This window comes from Panthera tigris, chromosome A1 (genome assembly GCF_018350195.1).
Source record: "Panthera tigris isolate Pti1 chromosome A1, P.tigris_Pti1_mat1.1, whole genome shotgun sequence".
In the NCBI taxonomy this organism is placed as follows: Eukaryota; Metazoa; Chordata; class Mammalia; order Carnivora; family Felidae; genus Panthera; species Panthera tigris.
This window is the reverse complement of record NC_056660.1, coordinates 196,080,795-196,103,286: the sequence shown is the minus strand read 5'-3', so window position 1 is coordinate 196,103,286 and position 22,492 is coordinate 196,080,795. Positions and strand designations below refer to the sequence as shown.

Below are 22,492 nucleotides of genomic sequence, written 5' to 3'. Positions count from 1 at the left end.
AATCTCTCAAAATAAGTAGACATTTAAAAAAAATAAAATGGCTCATATATTCAAGCTACTCTTAAAGATACTTAGAATCATCAAAAAGTAAATTAAAAATGGTAGTAGCTAGCTACCTCATAGGATGTTTAAGTTCCAGGACAGGCAAATAAAATGCTCCCTCTTCTTGGATTATTTATTATTTAAAAAAAAAAAAAAAAAAAAAAAAAAAGGCCTCAAGCACACTTGCCTTACATAAAACTTCAACAGGAGTGGACATCTTCTTTTCACTTATTTTTTCATATTTTTGCTTTTTTGTCGCAGCCTGTGGAAAATAAGAATCAAACCACATAGACATAGTCAATACTATCGAGAAGAACCGTGTTAGTTTAACCCACTAGACATAAATGTAAACATGAGATTCAAGAGAAATCATACCTTAGAATTAAAACCAAATCAAAGTAAATAAAACACACCCAACCCCCACCCAAACTGATAGCTCTTTACCAGTGTTTCTACCTCAAGAATATTTTTAGCTATTTGGAAAGGGTAAGTCTAATAGGAACATGATTTAAGTAAAAATGGGTGAAGTCAAATCTGAAATGTGTTTTCATAATCAATACTCAACACAAGGGCAAAAGTAAAGGCAGCTCAATACCAACAAAAGTGCCCATCATTTAGTAACATTAGTAAGTTACGTTACGTCAAAATATTTCTCCAGTGTAAAAATTACTCATTTTTGATAGAGCTAGTCACACAAGCACTGAGCAATTTATCTAATTCACAGATGCTAAATAAACACAGGGACCATTTTCCTTTAAAGGAACAATAAAGTATCAGAATAGCCATTACATTCTAGGACACAGTGATTTTATCATTAACAGACACTCACAAAAATCAAGGTGAAACTCCTAATTAATAGGAGCAAATGTTAGGATAATTAAATAATATAGCTAGTAGTACTACTAGACGAACCAGTTTTACTACACATAAAAGTCTTCCTTTTCAACACACTGGCAACGCATCAAAATCAGAAAGCCTCCACCTTTAATTAGCCCACGTCAATTTCCATTCAGATAAAGCTACTGGTTACCAGTGGGTATCTGCTTACTGTCCCAAAGGAAATTGTTCTTCAGGCCTGACAATGGGATTCTATTAATTCTTGCTGAAGCGATCAGATTTTATTTTCCCAATAAAAGGTTAAAATAAAGTTAATTCACTCTCAGAAAGCTTTAGGTTTCAAAGGGACCTTAAAGTTCATCTCCAATGTGTATTTTTATTCTTAAAACAAAACAAAAAGACTGGTAATGGAAGTCTGGTTTACCTTTAGTCCTTGCCAGGGCAGGCTGGTTCTATTAAAATACATCAAAACATATCCTAATGATTCCATGTCATCTCGGCGACTAGAAAAGAAAATGTAAATTTACGAGCTGGAATTATTATGGAAAGCATCTGGAAAAAAAAAAGCCAGGTACACAAGAAGTTTTCCCAAGCGAAGAGAAAGAGCAATTTGGTGGCTTGTGAAAGAAGATACTTAAAGTAATAAGAAAGTTCGTAACGAGTTACTTCTAAACAAAATTTTCTCACAGAATACAAAATTATAAAATCCAACACAGTCCTGCAATTTAATTTCTAAAGAGCAAAAAGGATTTAGCGAGACAACTTTCTAAATGAGGTTAATGAAGAAGACAGAACAAAGTACAAAGTAGCAGGACACTTTTAAGTTTTGCAGAAGCTCCTAAAAACTAACTTGAGGGATGCTGAAATAAATTAGCATTTCATTTTTTTTTTAAGTTTATTTTTGAGAGAGACACACACACACAGAGAGAGAGAGAGAGAGAGAGAGAGAGAACACAGCAGAGTAGGGGCAAAGAGAGAGGGAATCCCAAACAGGTTCCTTGCGCACCAACAGCGTGGTGATGGGGCTCAAACTTATGAACCATGAGATCATGACCGGGGCCAAAATCAAGAGTCAGATGCTTAACCGACTGAGCCACCCAAGCTCCCCAATTAACATTTTAAAGCCAATTAATGATGCATGTGAATATATATACACATACACACTGAACATTTCCTAAGCTTAAGATCCTTCTCTTGAGGTTCCCGAACCTAGAAGCATATCATTTATCATTTCTATGCTGGTTTTAAGGAATAAAAATTGATCGATAAAAGAGGAAGGGAAGATGAAAGACCAGAAAAAAATAGAAGATAGAAAAAATCGAAAAAGCACCGAGATCATGACAATGTTTACTTCAAATCAGATCCTATTAATTTATGTAGGAGTGAAGAGCAGAACATGAGATGGCCCACCAACCCCCTCTTAGTTCATTAGGACTCAGGTAACATTTTCCTTGTAAAACTAAATAACTAAAACATTATTTTCCAAACTCAACTTGCATCACTAAAATATAAAAATTCAAGATCAGCATGAAGAAAATAAGTACTACTGTCTTCAGTTGCAAGTAAACAAACAAACATCAAGATAAAATTACATTTATGCTTCTAATTTTCCATCACGGAGTATCTTCTCCCCAAGAGACAACCTTCAACAAAGAAACAAAAGGTCTCTCATTTAACTGGCATCACAGCACTGACTAAAGCTCAACAGGTAAAAGAATTAATAAGCGTCCTTCAAATCTTCAGCCAAGAGACATCTTTAGGCATCATAAGAAACTAGTTAAAATATTTCCAAAACCCATTAGTGGCTTTTCCTATGGATCTGAGAAACACATTCATTTCTCAAAACTTACCTCTGTTCAATACCGAGATGTGCATTGATGCTAGCATATCGGGCGGTGCCAGTGAGATTTTTATCTTCTCTGTATGGTATGTGTTGCCTTGTCCTGTTGTCTCTGTACTTTTTGGCCAAACCAAAATCAATAAGGAATAACTTTAAAAGAAAATAAAGGGATGTTAGGTTTCCAACCTTGCTCAGTTGAACTGCTGCTTACTCATTCAACAGCATCTATTCTATCTTGTTCAACTATATCAAAATAAAGTATCGTAAGCAAAACAGATAATGAACAAACTTAACATTCCAGTAAGTTTTTACTAGTTCTCGTCAATAAATCAAGTTAAAGCAAATACAGTTAAATGGTTGATCCTTGTCAGCTGAACCAACTTCACAGGCCCAGTTTATTACACACTCGGGAGCCTGTCTTTAGAAAAGTAGTGAAGAAATATATATATACATGCTTCATAGCAGAGTTGAAAAGCGTGCTGTGTGCCATAATGAAACCTGACATCCTGTTACTGTTGGTAAACAAGCATGAGGTTTCAAAAACTGAACGTAAGCTATCTGGAATTCTTCCATTTTGCAAAGGCTATTCTTCCTTCAGTATAGCAACAGAATGTTCATTATCTAAAATAAGACAACTTGGAAAAGTTTGATATTGACAACAAAACCAAGATTTGTATTAACAAAAAAATAAGCATTTTTAAAACAAGCATGCATTACATTCTACTACTTCCCACTGATATTTATCCATTCATCAGGTTAAACTTCTGGGAAATATAAATATGGATCTAAAATCTTAAAAAAAAGCACTTAGTATCTATTTACACCAAGATAACTTACAATTAGCAGTTTAAAGGAGCTAACTAAAAACAAGACTAGTATTTTAGAACAAAATAATGTTTAGTGCTATCATGTTTATATGGGACACATGGGAGTAAGATATGTTTATAATGTAGCTAATTTTTGAAGGAAAAAACCCCCTATTTTTGACAAAAAAGAAAAAAAATCCAGTATTTATTTACGTACCTTCTAAAGCAAAATAAATAATCTTTATTTCAAATTTTAGTCTTTATCATAAATTCTCTTACTAAAGTTATGTCTACAAAGATTATCCAACAGGCAGGTCTAGGTGCCCTTTTAGTACCTAGCCCTAGACCTTTTGTTCCCTAGTTGTGCCTACGTTTTCTAGTTTTTCTTTCCATTAGGCAGACTTTGGGTCCCTTCTGTCCAGTTTACAATATCCTAAGAAACCCACCACCTAGCCTCTTAGGGTGTGTGTAAGAATAAAGTAATTGAGGGGGGCCTGCATGGCTCAGTTGGTTAAACATCTCACTTCAGCTCAGGTCATGATCTCATGGTTTGTGAGTTGGAGCCCCACATTGGGCTCTGGGTTGACAGCTCAGAGCCTGGAGCCTGCTTCAGATTAGATTCTGTCTCCCTCTCTCTTTGCCCCTCTCCCACTCATGTTCTGTCTCTCTCTCAAAAATAAATAAACATTAAAAAAAATTAAAAACAAACAAAAAATAAAGTGATTGATTTGGGTGAAAAAAAAAATCTGATCAAGTGCCTCTCTTAGGAGGGTAAAAAACACTTCTATGGAAGGGCACCTGGCTGGCTCAGTCGGTGGAGCATGCAACTCGTAATCTTGGGGTTTTGAGTTCGAGCCCCACGTTGGGGGTAGACATTACTTTAAGAAAAATCTTAAAAAAAAAAAAAAAAAAAAAAAGGCAGGCCTTTTTTATACATTGGATGGGAAAAGACATTGAGGTTTGAGCTTATTGTCACCAAGGTAACAAGGACATACCTATTTTCCCCTGGTCTACTATGAAAGAATGAAGAGCAAATTTTTAGTAAAATTTAACTGGATAATGAGACCTATCTAGTAAGATTAAATTCACTTCCTCGGCAATCGCATTATTATACGATCAAGAGAAAGTCTTAGAACACACAAAGAGAAACAAAGCTCACACTCCTATTTTTCTCTTGATATGAAAATGGGTTCAGTACACAAATATTAAAATAAGCAAAATACATTTCTGTTAAGCAAACCAAAAAGCATGACTTAAGTTCTGCAGATTCACACTGAAAAGAAAACAAGGCAAAAACAAACACAAAAAGACATCCAGCTCCACAGTATTTTTTTAAATGCCCGTAAGAATTACGTGAGTTTTAAACAAAAGGCAATTAAGACAAAGACTCTCCTCTAAAGGACATTTCCTAGGATTGCTTCTTTTAGTACTTCAAAATGGAGGAGAAAATAAGAGTAACTCTGACAAATTAGATCTGATAGTGTCCTTCATGTCCAAGTGTACATTCAGTTGCTCCATTTGCAACTCAATGACCAGACATTTTCTCACAACTTTTTAAAAGATTGCTCCATGAAAGCTCAATGTTCTCTAGTGTTCTTTCTTTCCACAATGCTAAAGGATGAAATGTAGTTTTAGAAAACAAAAAATAAATACAAACACTGTCTTCTCAAATATTTCAATCTTTAATATCAAAACAAAAAACTACAAAGCAAATAAAACAACTTAAATTTTCTCCTCTTATAAAAACTGAAAGTAAGTCAGGAAAAATAATTTCACTGCTAAGCAAAGGTGAAAATAAGAACAAATAACTGAAAAAGAAAGCTACTTAACATAAAAAAATTTTTTTAATCTCTTGGTAGTTCATGATCTTCTGGTACCTATCAAGCTTCTTTAGTAGTTCTCTGCTTTGAATTTAAAAATGAATATACACAAAATGGAAGTGTTTACATGACACCATGTTTCCAAGGATACAACCAAACAGCCGCAAATATGTAAAGGGAGAACCAAACAAGGAAAAGTCAATGTTCAGTAAGTCATAAGATAATATATTTTTATACATTTGCATATGCAAAAGAAGTCTAATTTCTCTGGTGGGTCAAGCTGCTTTTCTGTGAATTTTTGTTTTGTGTGCTAGGTAAAATTTGTGCCTGTTTTACAGAATGCAGTCTATTCTTCAAAGGCATGTGGGAGTGAATTAATGTTGGGCATAGTGGGATAACTTCATTCAGCAGAGGTGCATTTTATTTTAGCAGAGGTGTTTTTAGAAACACTATCGGTAATTTTAGTTTTTAGCTTAATCTGGCAATTTTTCACCTAACGAGGGTCACAGTTCCTTGCCCTTTCAAAACATTCACAGGATCACTTTTCCTCACAACCCAGCTAATCTGTATGTAGAAAATATAATCGATCCAATGTCATTTTATGGAAGTTGCTAAATGATTATGTTACAAAATAGAAGTTGTGTGAATGAATGGATAAGCAAAAATGGGGAACTAGATGCTTTACAAAGTGCCTAATTACCCACCATCCTCTCTCTCTCCCCACCTCAGATCTAGTCACAACAATTACTATTTCTCCGTGAATAAAAATAAGTTTGAGTTTCAGAAACCAGTAACAGCAGAAGATGATCCCTGGAATAATGCTGGGCAGTACAGAAAAGGATTAAATGATTACTCAGATGATGCATGTGGTACAAAGTATGGAACATACTTTGAAACTATACCAAATTCAACTTATCTTTTTTGATTACTCATGCCAATACTTCCTTCTCAGTGTATGCTAAATTGAATGATTAACATTCACTTCTTTGCTCAAGAGCTTAACAAAGTTGGCCAACTTCTATGAAAAAAAGAAGTGGAGACTTCCACTTACATAAAAAAATTTTTTTAAGAAAAGTACTGGGGTGTTTATTACTTAGCCTGCCAAACACTAAATCATCAGGTTATGCATTAATTTACCTTACATGTCATTAATGGTAATTGTTTGCTAAGTGCTTCAATTATGTTACTGTTACATTGTTAGACTGCAATGTCTCCTAGTTCCAGAGCACATGATGCTCTTGGAGCATTTTATGCCGTTTGGCTGAAGTCGGAGAATTCACATATTGAGGTACAATCAATTCTAGACACACTAGATCTGAAATCTGGTCTACACTTACCTGAAGTTCACTAGGGAAGGGGAAGAGAATTGAGGCAGAATATATTCATCATACAGCACTGATGCAACTGAATTTAGATATATTTCATGCATTAAAAGTTCTGCAACTCCAAATACAGTCTTAAAAACTAAAGTCTAGCTCAAGTTTACCATTAGATAAAGAATTTCAATACTAGACCAACATATCATTTCCTCATGTGGACGTTACAGATCTAAACATAATCCTGTTTTCATTTAGGTTTTCTCTACACTTTACAAGCTTTAAGCAAAAGCCACAAAAAAACATCTTAGTAATGTTATATGTTTGCCAAGTATGTCTGAATAATGCCAACGTAAGAGATGCTTGAGCAAGATCTACATTCTCCAGAATTAAAACAAAACAAAAATAATCAAAAGAAAACAATAAAAAAGAAAAGCACATGAATTTGGGATTGAGGTTGGAATAGGAGACAGTTTCAGACCTGGTTTAATCCTGAGAAAGATGGGTCCTGAGAAGTACTAACAGTCATGCTTCTTTTCCTCTTCCCCACTGGAGATTCTAAACACTAAACAGACAATAGAGGGTGGCAGTGCATCAAACAGTATTGCTTACATTGCAACAATGGCCGGCGCAGACAGGCAACACCGAGGCATTAGAGAAAGAACAGGGTAGCCAAATGCCATCCTTCTTCCACCAAGCACTGTAGCTTCTCAGTTTTCCAAATAAGAATCACATGCTCGAGAACATTTGAATTCCGGAAAATACTCAAGTTTTTAATGCCACTATATTGTGTCACTGCCTGAATCAGGGATAGCAATGGTGACATTTGGCTCTTTAATATTTTCATCAAAAATGGGGAATTTGGCTCTGCAATATTTGGTACCACAATCTGCCCTTCCCCCAAAAAAGATTGTACAGGGGAAAAAAATCTTCAGTAAGGAAGAGGTAGAAGGCATTTAGTCACCTCAAAATTGGTTTTCATAAGCATGCAGGGCTGATTACTGGAAGAGATGAATAAATTCACTAAGATCGGAGTGGTCACTCCTAAATATCAAATTCAGAACAATTTTCCAAGTAAGAAATTTGACTTAAAAAAAAAAAATCAACCTCAAAAGCCCCCCATTTGTTCCCATGAATAGAAAACTACTAGAACAAACTAACCAAAGACTCCAGTCTCATAAAACTGGCATGTTTTTCAAACTACAATACAGAAAGAAAACACTAAAAACCAACTACAGAAACAAAACACTAATCTAAAATGTTCAAGAACAACATTTAGAATTTGAATCTTAGTTAAGTGAAACACTGCACTTCTACCCTAGGGACTCTCTGAATCTATTAACAGCAAGCAGCTCCACAATATTTTTTAGTATCTCTAAAGAGGACACAAGAGCCTAAAAAGGTTTTCATCATGGGGCAAACTGGACATCCTAACACAACTATGTAATTAACAAAGCTATTTTTAAAAGGGGGGCAGGGAGCAAAGAGTTATTATCTAGGTCATCATTTAATTTTAAGACAAAAACCATGTACTGCAATGTCAACATGCAGAACACAGATCACATGAGGATAGTGGGTCTTTATCAGGAAGAAAATAGGGAAGGGGGGGGCTGGGAAATGGCCAAAGATCAGGGTCAAACTAACAGAATTGCCCCAAAAATTAAGACCAGTAAAATTTTTTTCAATTAAACCACCAGGTTTTACAATAACAATTAAGAACCTGGATGCTTCAGAGAGAGAAGCTACAGAATATTTAAAAATAAACAAAGATGCAATTTGGGAATGGCAAGGTAAGTTATATGTAGATATACACACCTTTCATTATTTAAAGGTTAGCTTACAAAAAAATTTAAATTCCTAAAACTTGGTCAGACCAACATCAATGTCTCACGCATTAGCAAATAACACCAGTTCTAATGGTAATGGCTACAAGTTGGCATTCATACAGGCAAACAAAGGTAAACATTTATAGCCAGACCTAAAAAAACACCAAACACTTCCTAATGACTTAATAAAACAAATGGGAATCTTCCTTCCAAAAACAAAACAAAAAACCCCACAAAAACCAAAAAGCCCCATGTTGTCCTGAAGTTGAGAATTTCTATCAGATCGTCAGATCATAACATGCTTAGTGCATTGCCAATGCTGCCTGTCTGCCCGAGCTCAACATTGAATCGATAAATAAAGCAATTCACTCAATAAAACTAATCATTGCAGAAAAATTTCAACACAATTAGTTTCTAACTGCAATCATGCGTCACTAGCTCAAACCCAATCACCCCATTCTGAGACCCCAATGAATACTAATTTTGTTGTATGAACATTCATTTCACTTGACTATATTTTCCTTTAAAAGGGGGAGAAGGGGTAGAGAATCCACCCAGCTTGGCACCCAAGTAAGAAACTGTCAACTACTTTTGAAGCAGGCCCAAAAGTTAACCTTTTGAATACACAAATCCAAGGACTGAAGAATTCTCATTATGATCATGCTCAGTCAGCAAATGTTAACGCCATGGTGACAGATGGGGTCAGTGGTTCCCACGCTGGCACAAGCACATATATTGCAAAAACCCACGCTTCAGTGACAAAGGTTAAAATCTGATTTTAGCATTCAGGAAAAAATGTATATGGGGTTTTTTACTATTTCAACGAATGAAAAATAGATACAACTTTTGAATAGTTAAATAACAGATGATTACATTTCATTAGAAAGCCCTTGGGAATTTTGTATTTCCATACAGATAATTAACCTGGGTTGGGTAAGTTGGAAGAAAATTTATTTCAAGTTGCTAAGTTAATAAGAGTTAGCTGATTACCCTTTAGCACAATCTTTTAAAGCAATCATCAACAGCAAATACAATTTCCTATGACTTTTTAAAGATTCAAAGTTTACCAAAGCAATTTTTGGAGTTTTTACTCTTTGCTCTTTCATGCAGAGAACATTTGACTAACCTTATTACAGTGACGCCCAATACCCATTAGGAAGTTATCTGGTTTAATGTCTCTGTGTATAAAATTCTTTGTATGCACATATTCAATTCTACTGATCATCTGGAAAAAAGGAGGGGGGGGAGGGAGAGATAATCATGTGATTTGAATTGTGAAAAAAGAAAGCAACACATTTCTCAATTATTTCAGTATCTCAATTATTTTTCAAGATCCCAAGTATTAAATTCACAAAAACAGTGCTCGACAAAATTAAATGTAAAGGGCAACCAGGCTCCCCATTTATCTCTAGACTGATGAATATCTAAGCATAAACCCGCCCCATTCTTTGGCATGTTCTAGTATTAATGATTATAAATATGACAATCATCTAACCTAACAGAAAGAACTGATGTTTGCAATTTTTAAATTACAAAATAGTAAGTTTAGGATTGTTTCAGTTAGGAAAAGCTAAATCATCAACTTTCTACCCCAATTCTATGCCACCTGAGGTAACCTGTGTTCGAATAGCCTGGCATTATCCATTTCCGTGCTCTTACATACATACATTCACGAACTCAAGACATACATATAATTGGGAACAGAAGGTGTTGACCAACTGAAAGATAGAAGTTGCTACTGTTTTAAATTGGAATGGAAGCATCCTATTCATTTTATTCTTGTTGGCTTGTTTTTAACTGAACCCAAACATTCTCGGAAGTCAGTAGCATATACGACATAAACATAACACATGGGGCCATATACATGCTGGGTTTTACTTCTTAGATGCTTTTTGAACTCTCCCATGTTTTTTCTCCACACTTCAGTAATGACATTCAAATCACATTCAAAAACTGAATAGGAAGCCTGTCATTCCAACAACCTCTTCTTAATTGCTTGGACATTCTGCCAAGTTGAATGGTATAGGTGTTTGGTATTAGGTTCTCCCCGATCATCCCAACTTAAATTATTTCCATTGTTCCCAGTATCTTCCCACTGTAAACAATAATGCTATTAATACATTCAAATATATCCTTATCTGGGCATCTGGGTGCCTCCGTCAGTTAAGCACCCGACTTCGGCTCAGGTCATGATCTCATGGTTTTTGAGTAGGAGCCCTGTATCGGGGTCACTGCTGTCAGCATGCAGAGCCTGCTTTGGATCCTCTGTCCCCATCTCTCCCTGCCCTTCCTCTGCTCATTCTCTCTCTCAAACCAATTGATTAAACCAATTGAATTTAAACCAATCAATCAATTCTTATCTACTGGTGCTTTTATTCCTATGGACTATAAACCCCATACAATTAATTGTAGGGAGAGTGGGTTGAAGCAGCTATCATTTTGATAGGTGGCATCAGAATGTCTTTCAACACAGGCTCTAACAATTCATTTCCCAGCAGTACTTAAGAATATTCTTCTTCCCATTGGCAAACTTTAATTCTTTCTAAATTCTGTCAATGGCAGGTATTGACCTCACTTCTACTTCCCTAACACTTGGTTTAAAAGTCTTCTCATTTACTATTTTATGAACTATCAATCTATACTCTGTCCATTATTTTTTTGGCTTGTCCTAGTCTTGTCGATTTTAAGAATTCTTTGCACATAACAATCTTTTTATTTACGTTTGTTATGTAAATAAATTTTAATTTTAAAAAACTGTCTTGTAACTTTATGGCATCACTTTTAATCCCTTCTGTGTTTTAATTTTCAAATTATCAAATATGTCTAAGTGCCTATAAGATACTTAGAAGCATCTGAAAATGTTTTCAATATCCAAAGACTATTACCTTTCTACCCATATGTTCTTGCTCTTCTCAGTAGTATGTGTCAGGATTCTATTTTTTATTTGTCCCCATTTTCCCTAGAGCTTTTATTACCATACAGATTGTGAACCTTGACAAGTGTCTCTTGAAGCCAAATTTGTAATCTCTAGCTTAAACTATTTATACTCAAGGAAGGAGCTGTATACAATGTCCCAACAGTACTTTTAGTTATAGCAGCAACTTGTACTTTATTAACGGAACTAAAACAAAACATTCAGCCCACTTAATGTACTTATTTGTCCTAACTAAGTGATACCCATCATTAAATCAGGATTATTAACTTGTTGGGAAAAGGTTCGGCAAAGATAATAAATGGCACCAACTACTTACCTTCAAGTGTTATTAATGGATCATATACACAGCAAGACTTAGCAGTTACCTCCTTAAACCATTGCTTTCTTGCAACACCCTTCCTTGAATTACTTTTTTTCTATGTTAACAGTGTACCCAATATAGACTTCTATCACAGAAATCTTGAACATCGTATTTTTTGTTTCTCTAACTTCTACACTCCTAGAAGAAAAGGACTAGAGTTCTTACTCTTCTTTGCACCCTCCAGTGCTAAGTAAAGCAGCAGCCCCGAATAAATGTTCTCTGTATGAATACCTCTGTGTTACTGAACCTACAGCATATAAACTCTTTTACTAGGATTCACTCATGTTACTTAAAACATAGAAGGATTTTTACCTTTCAATGTTTGAATTCTTATCGTACCACAAATAAAACAATGTAATTTGCTAATATTGGTTGAGCCCCTCAGTTTTATGTTAACCTTACTGGAAATGTCGATGCTGATTACAGAGACTGAACACTATTTTCTAATCCTTTGGTTTTATACTCTTACCATCTCATTTTACTTTGACATCCAATCTAAATTTTAAAAATATTCTCTTCCACAGCACTGAGTTTAACTTGAAACATTTCCATCATTTTCCTGCCCTTGTTTCTTGACCAAAATTTAGAATCATAAATTCCTTGGGGCGCTTGGGTGGCTCAGTCGGTTGAGCGTCCAACTCTTGATTTCAGCTCAGACCATGATCTTACGGTTCCGTTGAGACTGAGCCCCATGTCGGGCTTTCCCCTGACAGCCTGAAGCCTGCTTTCGGATTCTCTCCCTCTCCCCGCCCCACCCCCACCCCTCCTCTACTTACATGTGTACATGCGCTCTCTCTCTCAAAAAGATAAACTTAAAAAAAATACTTAAAATTACAAATTCCTTGACATTTACCTATCATCTTTAACCATATTATCCACTACCTAAAGGCTTGTTCCTGATATCATTCCCCAATCTTAAAACTCTTTAAAATCATTTTTCTTATTTTGTTAAGACAAAAAAATAGAAGTTCTGGCTTTATATATATTATATATATATTACACACATATAACATATATATACAATATGTAATATATATAATATATATGTGTATGTGTATATATATATTATATATATATATATTTTTTTAACAAAGTTTATGTATTTTGAGAGAAGAGAGAACCAGAGTGGAGGGGCAAACAGAGAGGGAGACAAAGGATCCAAAGCGGGCTCTGTGCTGACAGCAGAGAGCCCGTTTGGTGGCTCAAACTCCCAGACCATAAGATCATTCATGACCTGAGCTGAAGTCGGACGCTTAACCTACTGAGCTACCCAGGCACCCTGGCTTTAAAACAATTTAATCTTCAGCCAGTGCATGAATTTAATTCATGACATTTTCAAAATTTCCCTGGTTTTGCTTAAATACTAGCAATGGGTGAGAATTCATTATCTCAAGAAACATTTACTTGGTCAAAAATTCTTCCTTAGGGGCGCCTGGGTGGCTCAGTCGGTTGAGCGTCCGACTTCAGCTCAGGTCACGATCTTACGGTCCGTGAGTTCGAGCCCCTGTCTGAGTGCTGACAGCTCAGAGCCTGGAGCCTGCTTCGGATTCTGTGTCTCCCTCTCTCTCTGCCCCTCCCCCGTTCATGCTCTGTCTCTGTCTCAAAAATAAATAAATGTTAAAAAAAAAAAAATTAAAAAAAAAAAATTCTTCCTTAAATTATTTCAGTACTGTTTTCCTCAAAACTATAGCTTTCAGGGGGCGCCTGGGTGGCTCAGTCGGTTAAGTGTCCAACTTCGGCTTAGGTCATGATCTCACAGGTTTGTGAACAGGCTCTGCCCTTGTCAGCAGAGCCTGTTTCGGATCCTGTTCCCCCTTCTCTGTGTCCCTCCCCCGCTCATACTCACTCTCAAAAATAAACATTAAAAAAAAGTATTAAAAATTAAAAAAATATATATGTAGCTTTCCTAAGGGCCCCACACACAATGTACAACATCCAATTCACTTATCCAAAACTTCTACATATTTATATTTCTCTCCATATATACTGAGCCCTTTCAAAAATCTTATAAAGAAACCTGCTATAATCTACACTGAAACAGACTGCATCTGATGTAACAGCTTGAAAAGTACTTTTCTACAGGTGAATAACAAACGAATATAATCCATTTCTATCCTATGACCACAGGAAAACATCTTTAAGTTGTGTTAGAGAAAAGTATACTTGAGTGAGCACAACCTACGGTTTTATATATATATATACATATACATATACATACATATATACATACACATATACATACATATACATACATATACATATACATAGAACATAAGATTGACACACAGGATTATACACACTCTGGTTTATGAAAATTTACATTACAGTTAAATAGTAGTATTCTCAATTTTTATTTTCATCTAAATTTCACATACCTGGTCAGCTAACATAAGTACAGTTTTCATTGTGAACCTTCTTGAACAGAAATTGAAGAGGTCTTCGAGGCTGGGTCCGAGAAGATCCATGACTAGCACATTGTAGTCTTTTTCCTGACCATACCACCTAACAAAAGGGGAAAAGAGAGGGCTTTATGAAAAGCTGATTATCATTTAATATCACTAAATTTTCAAAATTCTTAAGCCCTAATAATAGGATAGTTTTTACTTCTCCGGATGCCCGGGTGACTGATTATGGCTCAGGTCACGATCTTGCAGTTCATGGTTAGAGCCCCACATTGGGGCTGCAGTGCAGAGCCTGCCTGGGTTTCTCTCTCTCCTTCTCTCTCTCTCTGCCCCTCCCCTTCATGTGCATGCTCTCTCTCTCTCTCTCAAAATTAAGTAAACATTAAAAAAAAAAAAAAAGATGGCTTTACTTTTCTAGTTAGGTTCCTCAAAAAGTTAAAAATAGAACTGCCCTATAACCCAACAATTGCACAACTAGGTATTTACCCAAAGGACACAAAAATACTGATTCATGGGGGAAACACCTGCACCCCAATGTTTACAGCACCATTATCAACAATAGCCAAATTATGGAAAGAGCCCAAATGTCCACTGACTGATAAAGAAGATGTATGTGTGTATACATATACACACATGCGCACTGTCTCTCACACACAATGGAATATTACTCGGCCATCAAAAATAATGAAAGCTTGCCATTTGCAATGATGTGGACGGAGTTAAGAGTGTACTGTGCTAATAAGCAAATGAGTCAGAGAAAGACAAGTATGATTTCATTCATATGCAGAATTTAAGAAATAAAACAGATGAACATGGGGGAAGGGGGCAAAGAGGGGAGAGGGGAAAGCAAGCCATAAGAAACCCTTAACTACATGGGGCGCCTGGGTGGCTCAGTCGGTTGAGCGGCTGACTTCAGCTCAGGTCATGATCTCGCGGTCCAGGAGTTCGAGCCCCGTGTCGGGCTCTGTGCTGACAGCTCAGAGCCTGGAGCCTGCTTCCGATTCTGTGTCTCCCTCTCTCTCTGACCCTCCCCCGTTCATGCTCTGTCTCTCTCTGTCTCAAAAATAAAATAAACGTTAAAAAAAAATTTTTTTTTTTAAAAAAAGAAACCCTTAACTACAGATAACTGAGGTTGGATGGGATAAACGGATGATGGGTATTAACGGAGGTCACTTGTAATGAGCACTGGGTATTACATGTAAGTGATGAATCATTAAATTCTACTCCTGAAACCAGTATTATACTATATGTTAACTGAGATTTAATAAAAACTTTGGGGAAAAAAAGAATTTGCAGGTAACCTTAACCATGTGAATTCTATACCTATCTGCCACTGATTCCTATGACCTTTGGCAAATTCCTTAACCTCATCTGATACTACTTCCTATTTGAAGAAATGAAGGAAACTATACTGGTCTTACAAAGCAAAGATCTCTTTTATTTTAGAACTCCTGTCCCATTTACTACCATGTTGTATTTAATCAATAATTACTTGCTCTTTTTTTTAAAAAAGTAGTCACATTTTTGCTTAATTACAGAAAATAACCAGTATTACAACAAAGATGACATTTGCTTTTAATTGGAGCTGTTTTAATTATCCAATGCTTTATTACTGTGGATAAATATACAATTTGTCTCCAAAAACTCCAGGAATATCTACTTTTAATTTTAGAGATTCCAAGGGCTAGGAATCACTATAATAAATGATTTCAAGTTCCTATATGCCTGTATTTCTGGTAAGGGTACCTTCCTAAAAATAAGCACTACCATTTAAATTTTAAACTTCTCTAGATTATTAATTCTGCTTGAAAAGAAAATTGGCCAGTATAAAAGAAAATTTTTTAAGAACAAGTTATTTTACAACTACACTGGAATAATTTGTTAACTCCAATAAAAACTGATACCACACAGATTAGGAGCCAGGAACAGTCTACTACTTATCTAAAGGCTACTTACTCAGTTTCTACCGTCACCTCCATGTTTCCCACTTCTATCTTTTTTTAATGTTTATTTTTGAAAGAAAGAGAGGTTGGGGGGGAGGAGGGGCAGAGAGAGGGAGACAAAGAATCCAAGCAGGCTCCACGCTGTCAGCACAAAGCTTGATGCTGAGCTCAAACTCACGAACCGAACCGAACCATGAGATCATGACCTGAATGGAAGTCGGGACACTTAACCGACTGAGCCACCCAGGCGCCCCTCCACTTCTATTCTAAACTAGCTTCTAACTCTCTACTTTCAATTTCAAAATCTTAATACCCAGATACCAAAGAAGTCTTCCTTAAGTAGTCTGTTCCACACTGGTCTCCTATTTCACAGAATTCCCATAGCCACTGGGATACTACTTATATCCACAATCAAACCCTTCGACAATACAATATCCTGGTGCCTTTTTTATGTGAATATAATATATGTTGCTAGTAAGTACACTATGATAAAGTGATGTACACAAAACAATGTAGGTACTCAAATACCTATTAGATTAAAAAAAAGAACTGATTTGATTTGGACCTTATTCTTACTAAGTTTCAAAACATGAAGAAAAAAAAAAAAGCAATAGATGAAAAGTTAAAAAAAAAAAAGTGCAGGAGTCTCATTTTCCATTTGTTTCAAATCAATGCCTTCAGACTCAGTGTTGCCTGAACAATCAATGAAGTAGACTGAAGGAGTTTGAAATTTATATAACCATTTAGAGCACAAAAAAAATCTACCTTAAGGTCTGAAGAAGATGCTTAGAGAAGGCAAAGTCCACCTCTTTGCTCTCATGTCCCTTCCTCCAAAACCAATATCTAAACTAAACCTAGTTAAAAAATTAAGACAATAAAAAGCAGAAATGTAAGAAAATACATGCACAAGTCACTGAGGCTGACAAAAAAAAAAAATGCCTAAATAATTCAGAAAACCAAAAGATCAATAAGAATTAAATCCTTCCAAAGAAACCTTGTGAAACAGTCTGTTACCAGTTAGATCCTGACAAAGGGATAATATTTTGATAGGGAAGGTAGAAAAAGGGCATCCTAGGCATGGGCAAGAAGAGAGACAAGGACACGGCGACCAGTTAGAAATGTTGTAATTGGAGGGTTGAAGCTAGGGTTTTCTTTTCTCTGAGAAATCTCTTTATGAAAATAAAAAAACCCTTAGAAAATAAAATGACGAACATTTTTTTTTTTAAGTTTATTTGGGGGGGGGGGGAGAGGGAGAGAGGGAGAGAGAAAGACAATCCTAAGCAGGCTCTGCACTGTCAGCATGGAACCTGACATGGGGCTCAAACCCACTCAAACCATGAGATCATTACCTGAGCCAAAGTCAAGAGTCTGACGCTTTAACCAACTGAGCCACCCAGGTGCCCCATGAAATAGGTATTGCTACAATACCTAAGGACTTCCAAGAACTATAAATCAGTATAACCATCATAAGTATTCAGTTCAGCTTAAAGCAACCAAATACGTTCTATCTCTACACCTAGGACAGTTAATAACAGAAAACTTGTTTCATGTAGGTCTTCCCCTTTAGACTATTAGTTTGATTGGTGTGATGGTTAATCTTATGCATCAAACTGACTGGACTAAGGGATGCTGGGATAGCTGGTAAAACATTATTTTGGGGTGTCTGTGAGGGTGTCTCCAGAGATTAGCATCTGAATCAAGATTAGCATTTGAATAATAGAATAAGTAGAGATCACCTTTCCTAAAGTGGAAGGCTTGAATAAAAAAGGGAATAAAACTAAGGCAGAGGAAGGGAAAATTCACTGTCAGAGCTGGGACTTCTTCTACCCTTGGATGTCCATGCCTCTGGTTCTTGGGCCTTTAGGCTTGGGACCAAACTACACCGCTGGTTTTCCTGGGCCTCCCAGCTTGCACACCGCAAACTATGGTACTTCTTTGCTTCCACAGGTGTGAGCCAATGCCTCATAATAAATATTTCTGTATATCTATATATAATCCAGTGGTTCTCTTTTCTGGAGAATCCAGACTAATACATGGGCAGCCACTGTATTTGTCCTGTTCAGAACTCTACATTCCCAGTATCCAGCACAATGCCTTGCCCGCAGGGAATGCTCAGTAACATTTGCTGAACTAAAGAATGAAAAGCCATATTACAGGCTCTAACAGGCTAAGGAGTGCTTGATGTGGCAGATGAGGAAAACAAAACAAGGAATACAAAAACACTTAAAATCATCAGGAAGACTCTACTCATCTTTGATTCAAATTAACCAAGTAATTACAAAAGTTTAAAAGTTACATTCAGGGCGCCTGGGTGGCTCAGTCAGTTAAGCGTCCAACTCTTGATTCCAGCTCAGGTCATGAACTCAGTTTGGGAGTTCTAGCTGAGCGTGGAGCCTGCTTGGAATTCTCGCTCTCAGGCTTTCTTCGCCCCTCTTCTTCCCCCACTTGGAGGTGGGTCTCTTGCACACACGTTCTCTCTCCCCACCCCCCACCCCCCAAATAAATAGGGGCCCTGGTGTGGCTCAGTTAAGTTTCCGACTCTTGGTTTCGACCCAGGCTCTCTCCCTCTCTCAAAATAAATAAACTTAAAAAAAAAAAAAAATATATATATATATATATATAAATAGATATTTAAAGGTGATATTCTTAACTGGTACAGGTCTCTTCCTGTGCCTTTTACCTTCCCATCTTCAGGTCAATAATCTCAAGGTCTCAAAGTCTTTACTGAACACTAAAAAGTATGAGTGTCGAATCAGTGCTGTAAGATAGCATCTCCAGTCTCAAGACATGGTTTATCAAACTTATTTTCTTGCCAACTTACCATCACCCAATCTTTATGTTCCTTTTTGTGAGGGTAGAAAGTAAGATCTAATCTACAGATGGTATACCTGGGTGCTTGCTCAGTTGGTTAAGCATCCAACTTTGGCTCAGGTCATACTTCACGGTTCATGGGTTCCAGCCCTGCATCGGGTTCTGTGCCGTCAGCTCATAGCCTGGTGCCTGCATCAGATTCTGTGTTTCCCTCTCTCTCTGCCCCTTCCCTGCTCATACTCTCTCTCTCGAAAATAAACAAACATTAAAAAAGTTAAGAAAGAAAGAAAGAAAGAAAGAAAGAAAGAAAGAAAGAAAGAAAGAAAGAAAGAAAGAAAGAGGAAGAAAAGGAAGGAAGGAAGGAAGGAAGGATGGATGGATGGATCTGGTCTAGTACAATCTTTCTGATTTCCCTCCCCACAACCCTAAATTACCAGACTCTAACAGAGGGGCACTCTCAACCACAATACAACCCCGCTATTCTCCATTTAAATACAAGAGTCTCAAATCCTTCTGGTAGTGTGTTCATTTGATTACTTCTGGAAGCTGCAGGCATCTGTGAACTTGAGTCAGATGCTGTAACTTCTAACCTAAAACTGTCAGTACTTATTAAGCTCCATCTTATTAATGGCATTCATCACGAAAACAGAACCAATAATGCAAGACAGGTTCGACTACATTCTCATTCATGGTAACTCTTCAGCCCTTTCTGAAACAGAACTAGACACAGAACTAAATATGGGTTACCTCTTGGTTTTCTATTAATTCTCAATAAACAAGATTGCTATATAATTCTCATTCTCCTTAAGCTTCCCTGGCCATAAATGCTCTGTAGATTTGTAGCCTTTATTTTTAATACAAGACACCTAGAATTTAATGACCTGCCACCAAAAATGTAAGAGCATCCATCTATTCCTTCTCTTGCAATTTCCCGTTTAAAATGCAATCCAGATTTTAAAAGGCTAGCAACACGTAATTTTTATCCATAATCCTTTGGATTTATAACTTGCAGAAATACCTCTAAAATGGTTTGAGATCCAGGGCATTTTCACTAGAGAAAAGACACTCAATACCATTTGGCTACTGTAGAAAACTGAAAAATCAGGTTTAATAAAGAAAACACTTGGAATACACAGAACTACAAACACACACAGATTAGATGGATTTCTCCATACTGGCAACTTACTTAGACGTGAAGTAACTAAAGTTTTAGTTGTAGGGATGGCAATCAAAGTAGTAACTGATAATATCATGATCTCAAGAAATTTTAGATATTAATTCAATCTTTCAATTCTTTCTTAGAACTGTTCAACCTTTTTTAACTGGCTGATTTTCCCACCTTTACAGTCTCACAAGCCTGGGGAGGGCATTAATAAACATGGAACTAACTGGGAATTAAACAAGGCTAAAAAGAGAAAAGAAAATAAATATTGGGGGGGAAAAAAGGAAATACTGGAAATCTACCAAATGAATGACCAAACTTGCATTAAATGTTATTTAGCCACAATGACAAAGAACTTGTCCAAACAAGTTGGAGAATGGAGGTGGAACAACTCGTTCTATACCAAAATTTTTAAAACTTTTTGGTGCTGCGGAGCTCCCACCTTTGCTAGTCTGATAGTCTATGGACTCCTCAGAATATTTTAAATGCAGAAAATACACAGCATTAAAAAGGAAAATTACGGAGAAATTTCACTACAATGAAAGTACTTAAATTTGACACAGTAATGTATCTTTATTAATGCATTAAATAATGATATACGGGCAAATCTAATTAATACTATAATTCTGAAGCAGCAATGACTGTAAACAATATTCTGAGATATCTGCAACAATAATGTGTTATGGAAATATGGTGATAAAGCCGTAAGGCACTGCTAAAGATAGTGGAGATTTCTTGCCTACATTTATAATAGAAACAGATCTTCCCCAATTTACCATGGGGTTATGTCCTGATAAACCCATCACAAGTTGAAAATATCCTACGTCAAAAATACACCTAATACACATAATATACCGAATACCATAACTTAGCCTAGCCTACTTTAAACGTACTTAGAATGCTTAAGTTTAGCCTAGAGCTGGGCAAAATCCTCTAACACAAAACCTATTTTACAATAAAGTATTCAACAGCTCATGTAATTTGTTAAGTAATGTATGGAAAGGGGAAACAGAACGGTTGCATGAGTATAAACAGTTGTAAATGTACCAGGTGTTTATCCTCACGAGCACCTAGCTGACTTGGAGCTACCTCATTGCTGCTGCCCAGCAACCTCCCTAGAGAGTCATACCACATACTGCGAGCCTGGGGAAAGATCAAAACTCAAAAATTCAAAGTATGGTTTCTATTGAATGCGTATCACTCTCACACTACCGTAAAGTCTAAAAATCGTAAGTCAGTCAAACGGTCTGAAGTCTGGGACCATCTTACTAGATTCGGTTAGAAGTTCATGAGAATAAAGATGTCACTGTTTCCCCTAGCTACCACTTGAGAGGGTAGAATGAGGAATATCTGTACCAGATTAAGAATCCCTGTTTCAAGACCATTTTGGGTTCTTTTAAATTTTATTAGGTTTTTTATTTTAATTCTCGTATAGTTAACATGCAGTGTTTTAGTTGGTTCAGGTGTACAATACAGTGATTCAACAATTCTATACACTGTCAATGCTCATCGTAAGTGTACTCTTTAATTCCCATCACTTGTTTCACTTATTCCCCTCTTCCTCAAAACCCAATTTTTAAGGTAAAGACACCGCAGAGTAAGATCTGAAAAGTTGGGCATCAAATGTATGTTGTGCTCAGCAATACTACTGTCAACTAAGACGCTTTTGTTCTCCATCCTAACCCTCCTAACTGCTACTACTAATCCCTTGCAGACAATATCGTCCCCAAGATCCTTGAATTAATGCTATAAAATTTTCATATTTCTCAGTCTCCTTGTTCCCTGCCCTTTGCCTTCAAAGATGCATAAATGTTCCTTAACCCAAAAAATTATAAAAACACAAAACCAAAAAATGTGCTTTGGTACATATCATTACCCAGTACTAAAGGTACCATTTACTGATACAAGCAGTATTTATGGTATCTAACAAGACAAAACCAAGTAATTCCTGCTTTCATAGCTTACAGCAGTGTGTGTATGCAAATAAATAAGTAACACATTTGATGGACAGCCCAGTGCTGAGAGGGCCCCAATTATGGCAACCCAATCTATCTTTTCTGACAAGCATTTTCCGACAAGCATGGTTGATCCCTGAAGTGTAAAATGGCTGATGGCCAGGTAAAGAGATGGATGGGAGTTAGGAGGGTGCCTGAAGTTTGGTATTCACAACAAACTAGAAGTAGCCAGCATGGTCGGGACACAGTGAAACAAGGTCACCTTTTTTCTTGCTTACCAGTTAACTTGTTGAAAACCTAGTTTCCATCTGCCATCTCACTCTCATTTTTTTTCTCGATTCCCAGCAAAATAGTTATCATTCTCACCATACTACCCAGAATTATATTTCAAAGATCACAAATGGGGGTGGCCTGGGTGGCTCAGTTGGTTGAATAT

At 36.4% G+C, this 22,492-nt stretch overlaps 1 protein-coding gene across 7 annotated transcripts in view; it reads right to left on the bottom strand.

Moving 5' to 3' along the window:
• CSNK1A1 (casein kinase 1 alpha 1) overlaps positions 1 to 22,492 on the bottom strand; it is a 47,529-nt gene that overhangs the window by 13,979 nt on the left and 11,058 nt on the right. For 5 of the 7 annotated variants that reach the window (XM_042994516.1, XM_042994539.1, XM_007093371.3 and 2 more), the window contains exons 3-8: positions 14,159 to 14,285; positions 9,614 to 9,712; positions 7,143 to 7,226; positions 2,730 to 2,869; positions 1,304 to 1,382; positions 230 to 304 (exon numbers count right to left, since the gene is read on the bottom strand). In XM_042994516.1, coding sequence (XP_042850450.1) covers positions 230 to 304; positions 1,304 to 1,382; positions 2,730 to 2,869; positions 7,143 to 7,226; positions 9,614 to 9,712; positions 14,159 to 14,285 — 604 coding nt within the window. The remainder of the gene's footprint in view (positions 1 to 229; positions 305 to 1,303; positions 1,383 to 2,729; positions 2,870 to 7,142; positions 7,227 to 9,613; positions 9,713 to 14,158; positions 14,286 to 22,492) is intronic. The other 2 variants (XM_042994554.1, XM_007093373.3) reach the window with 1 other exon arrangement.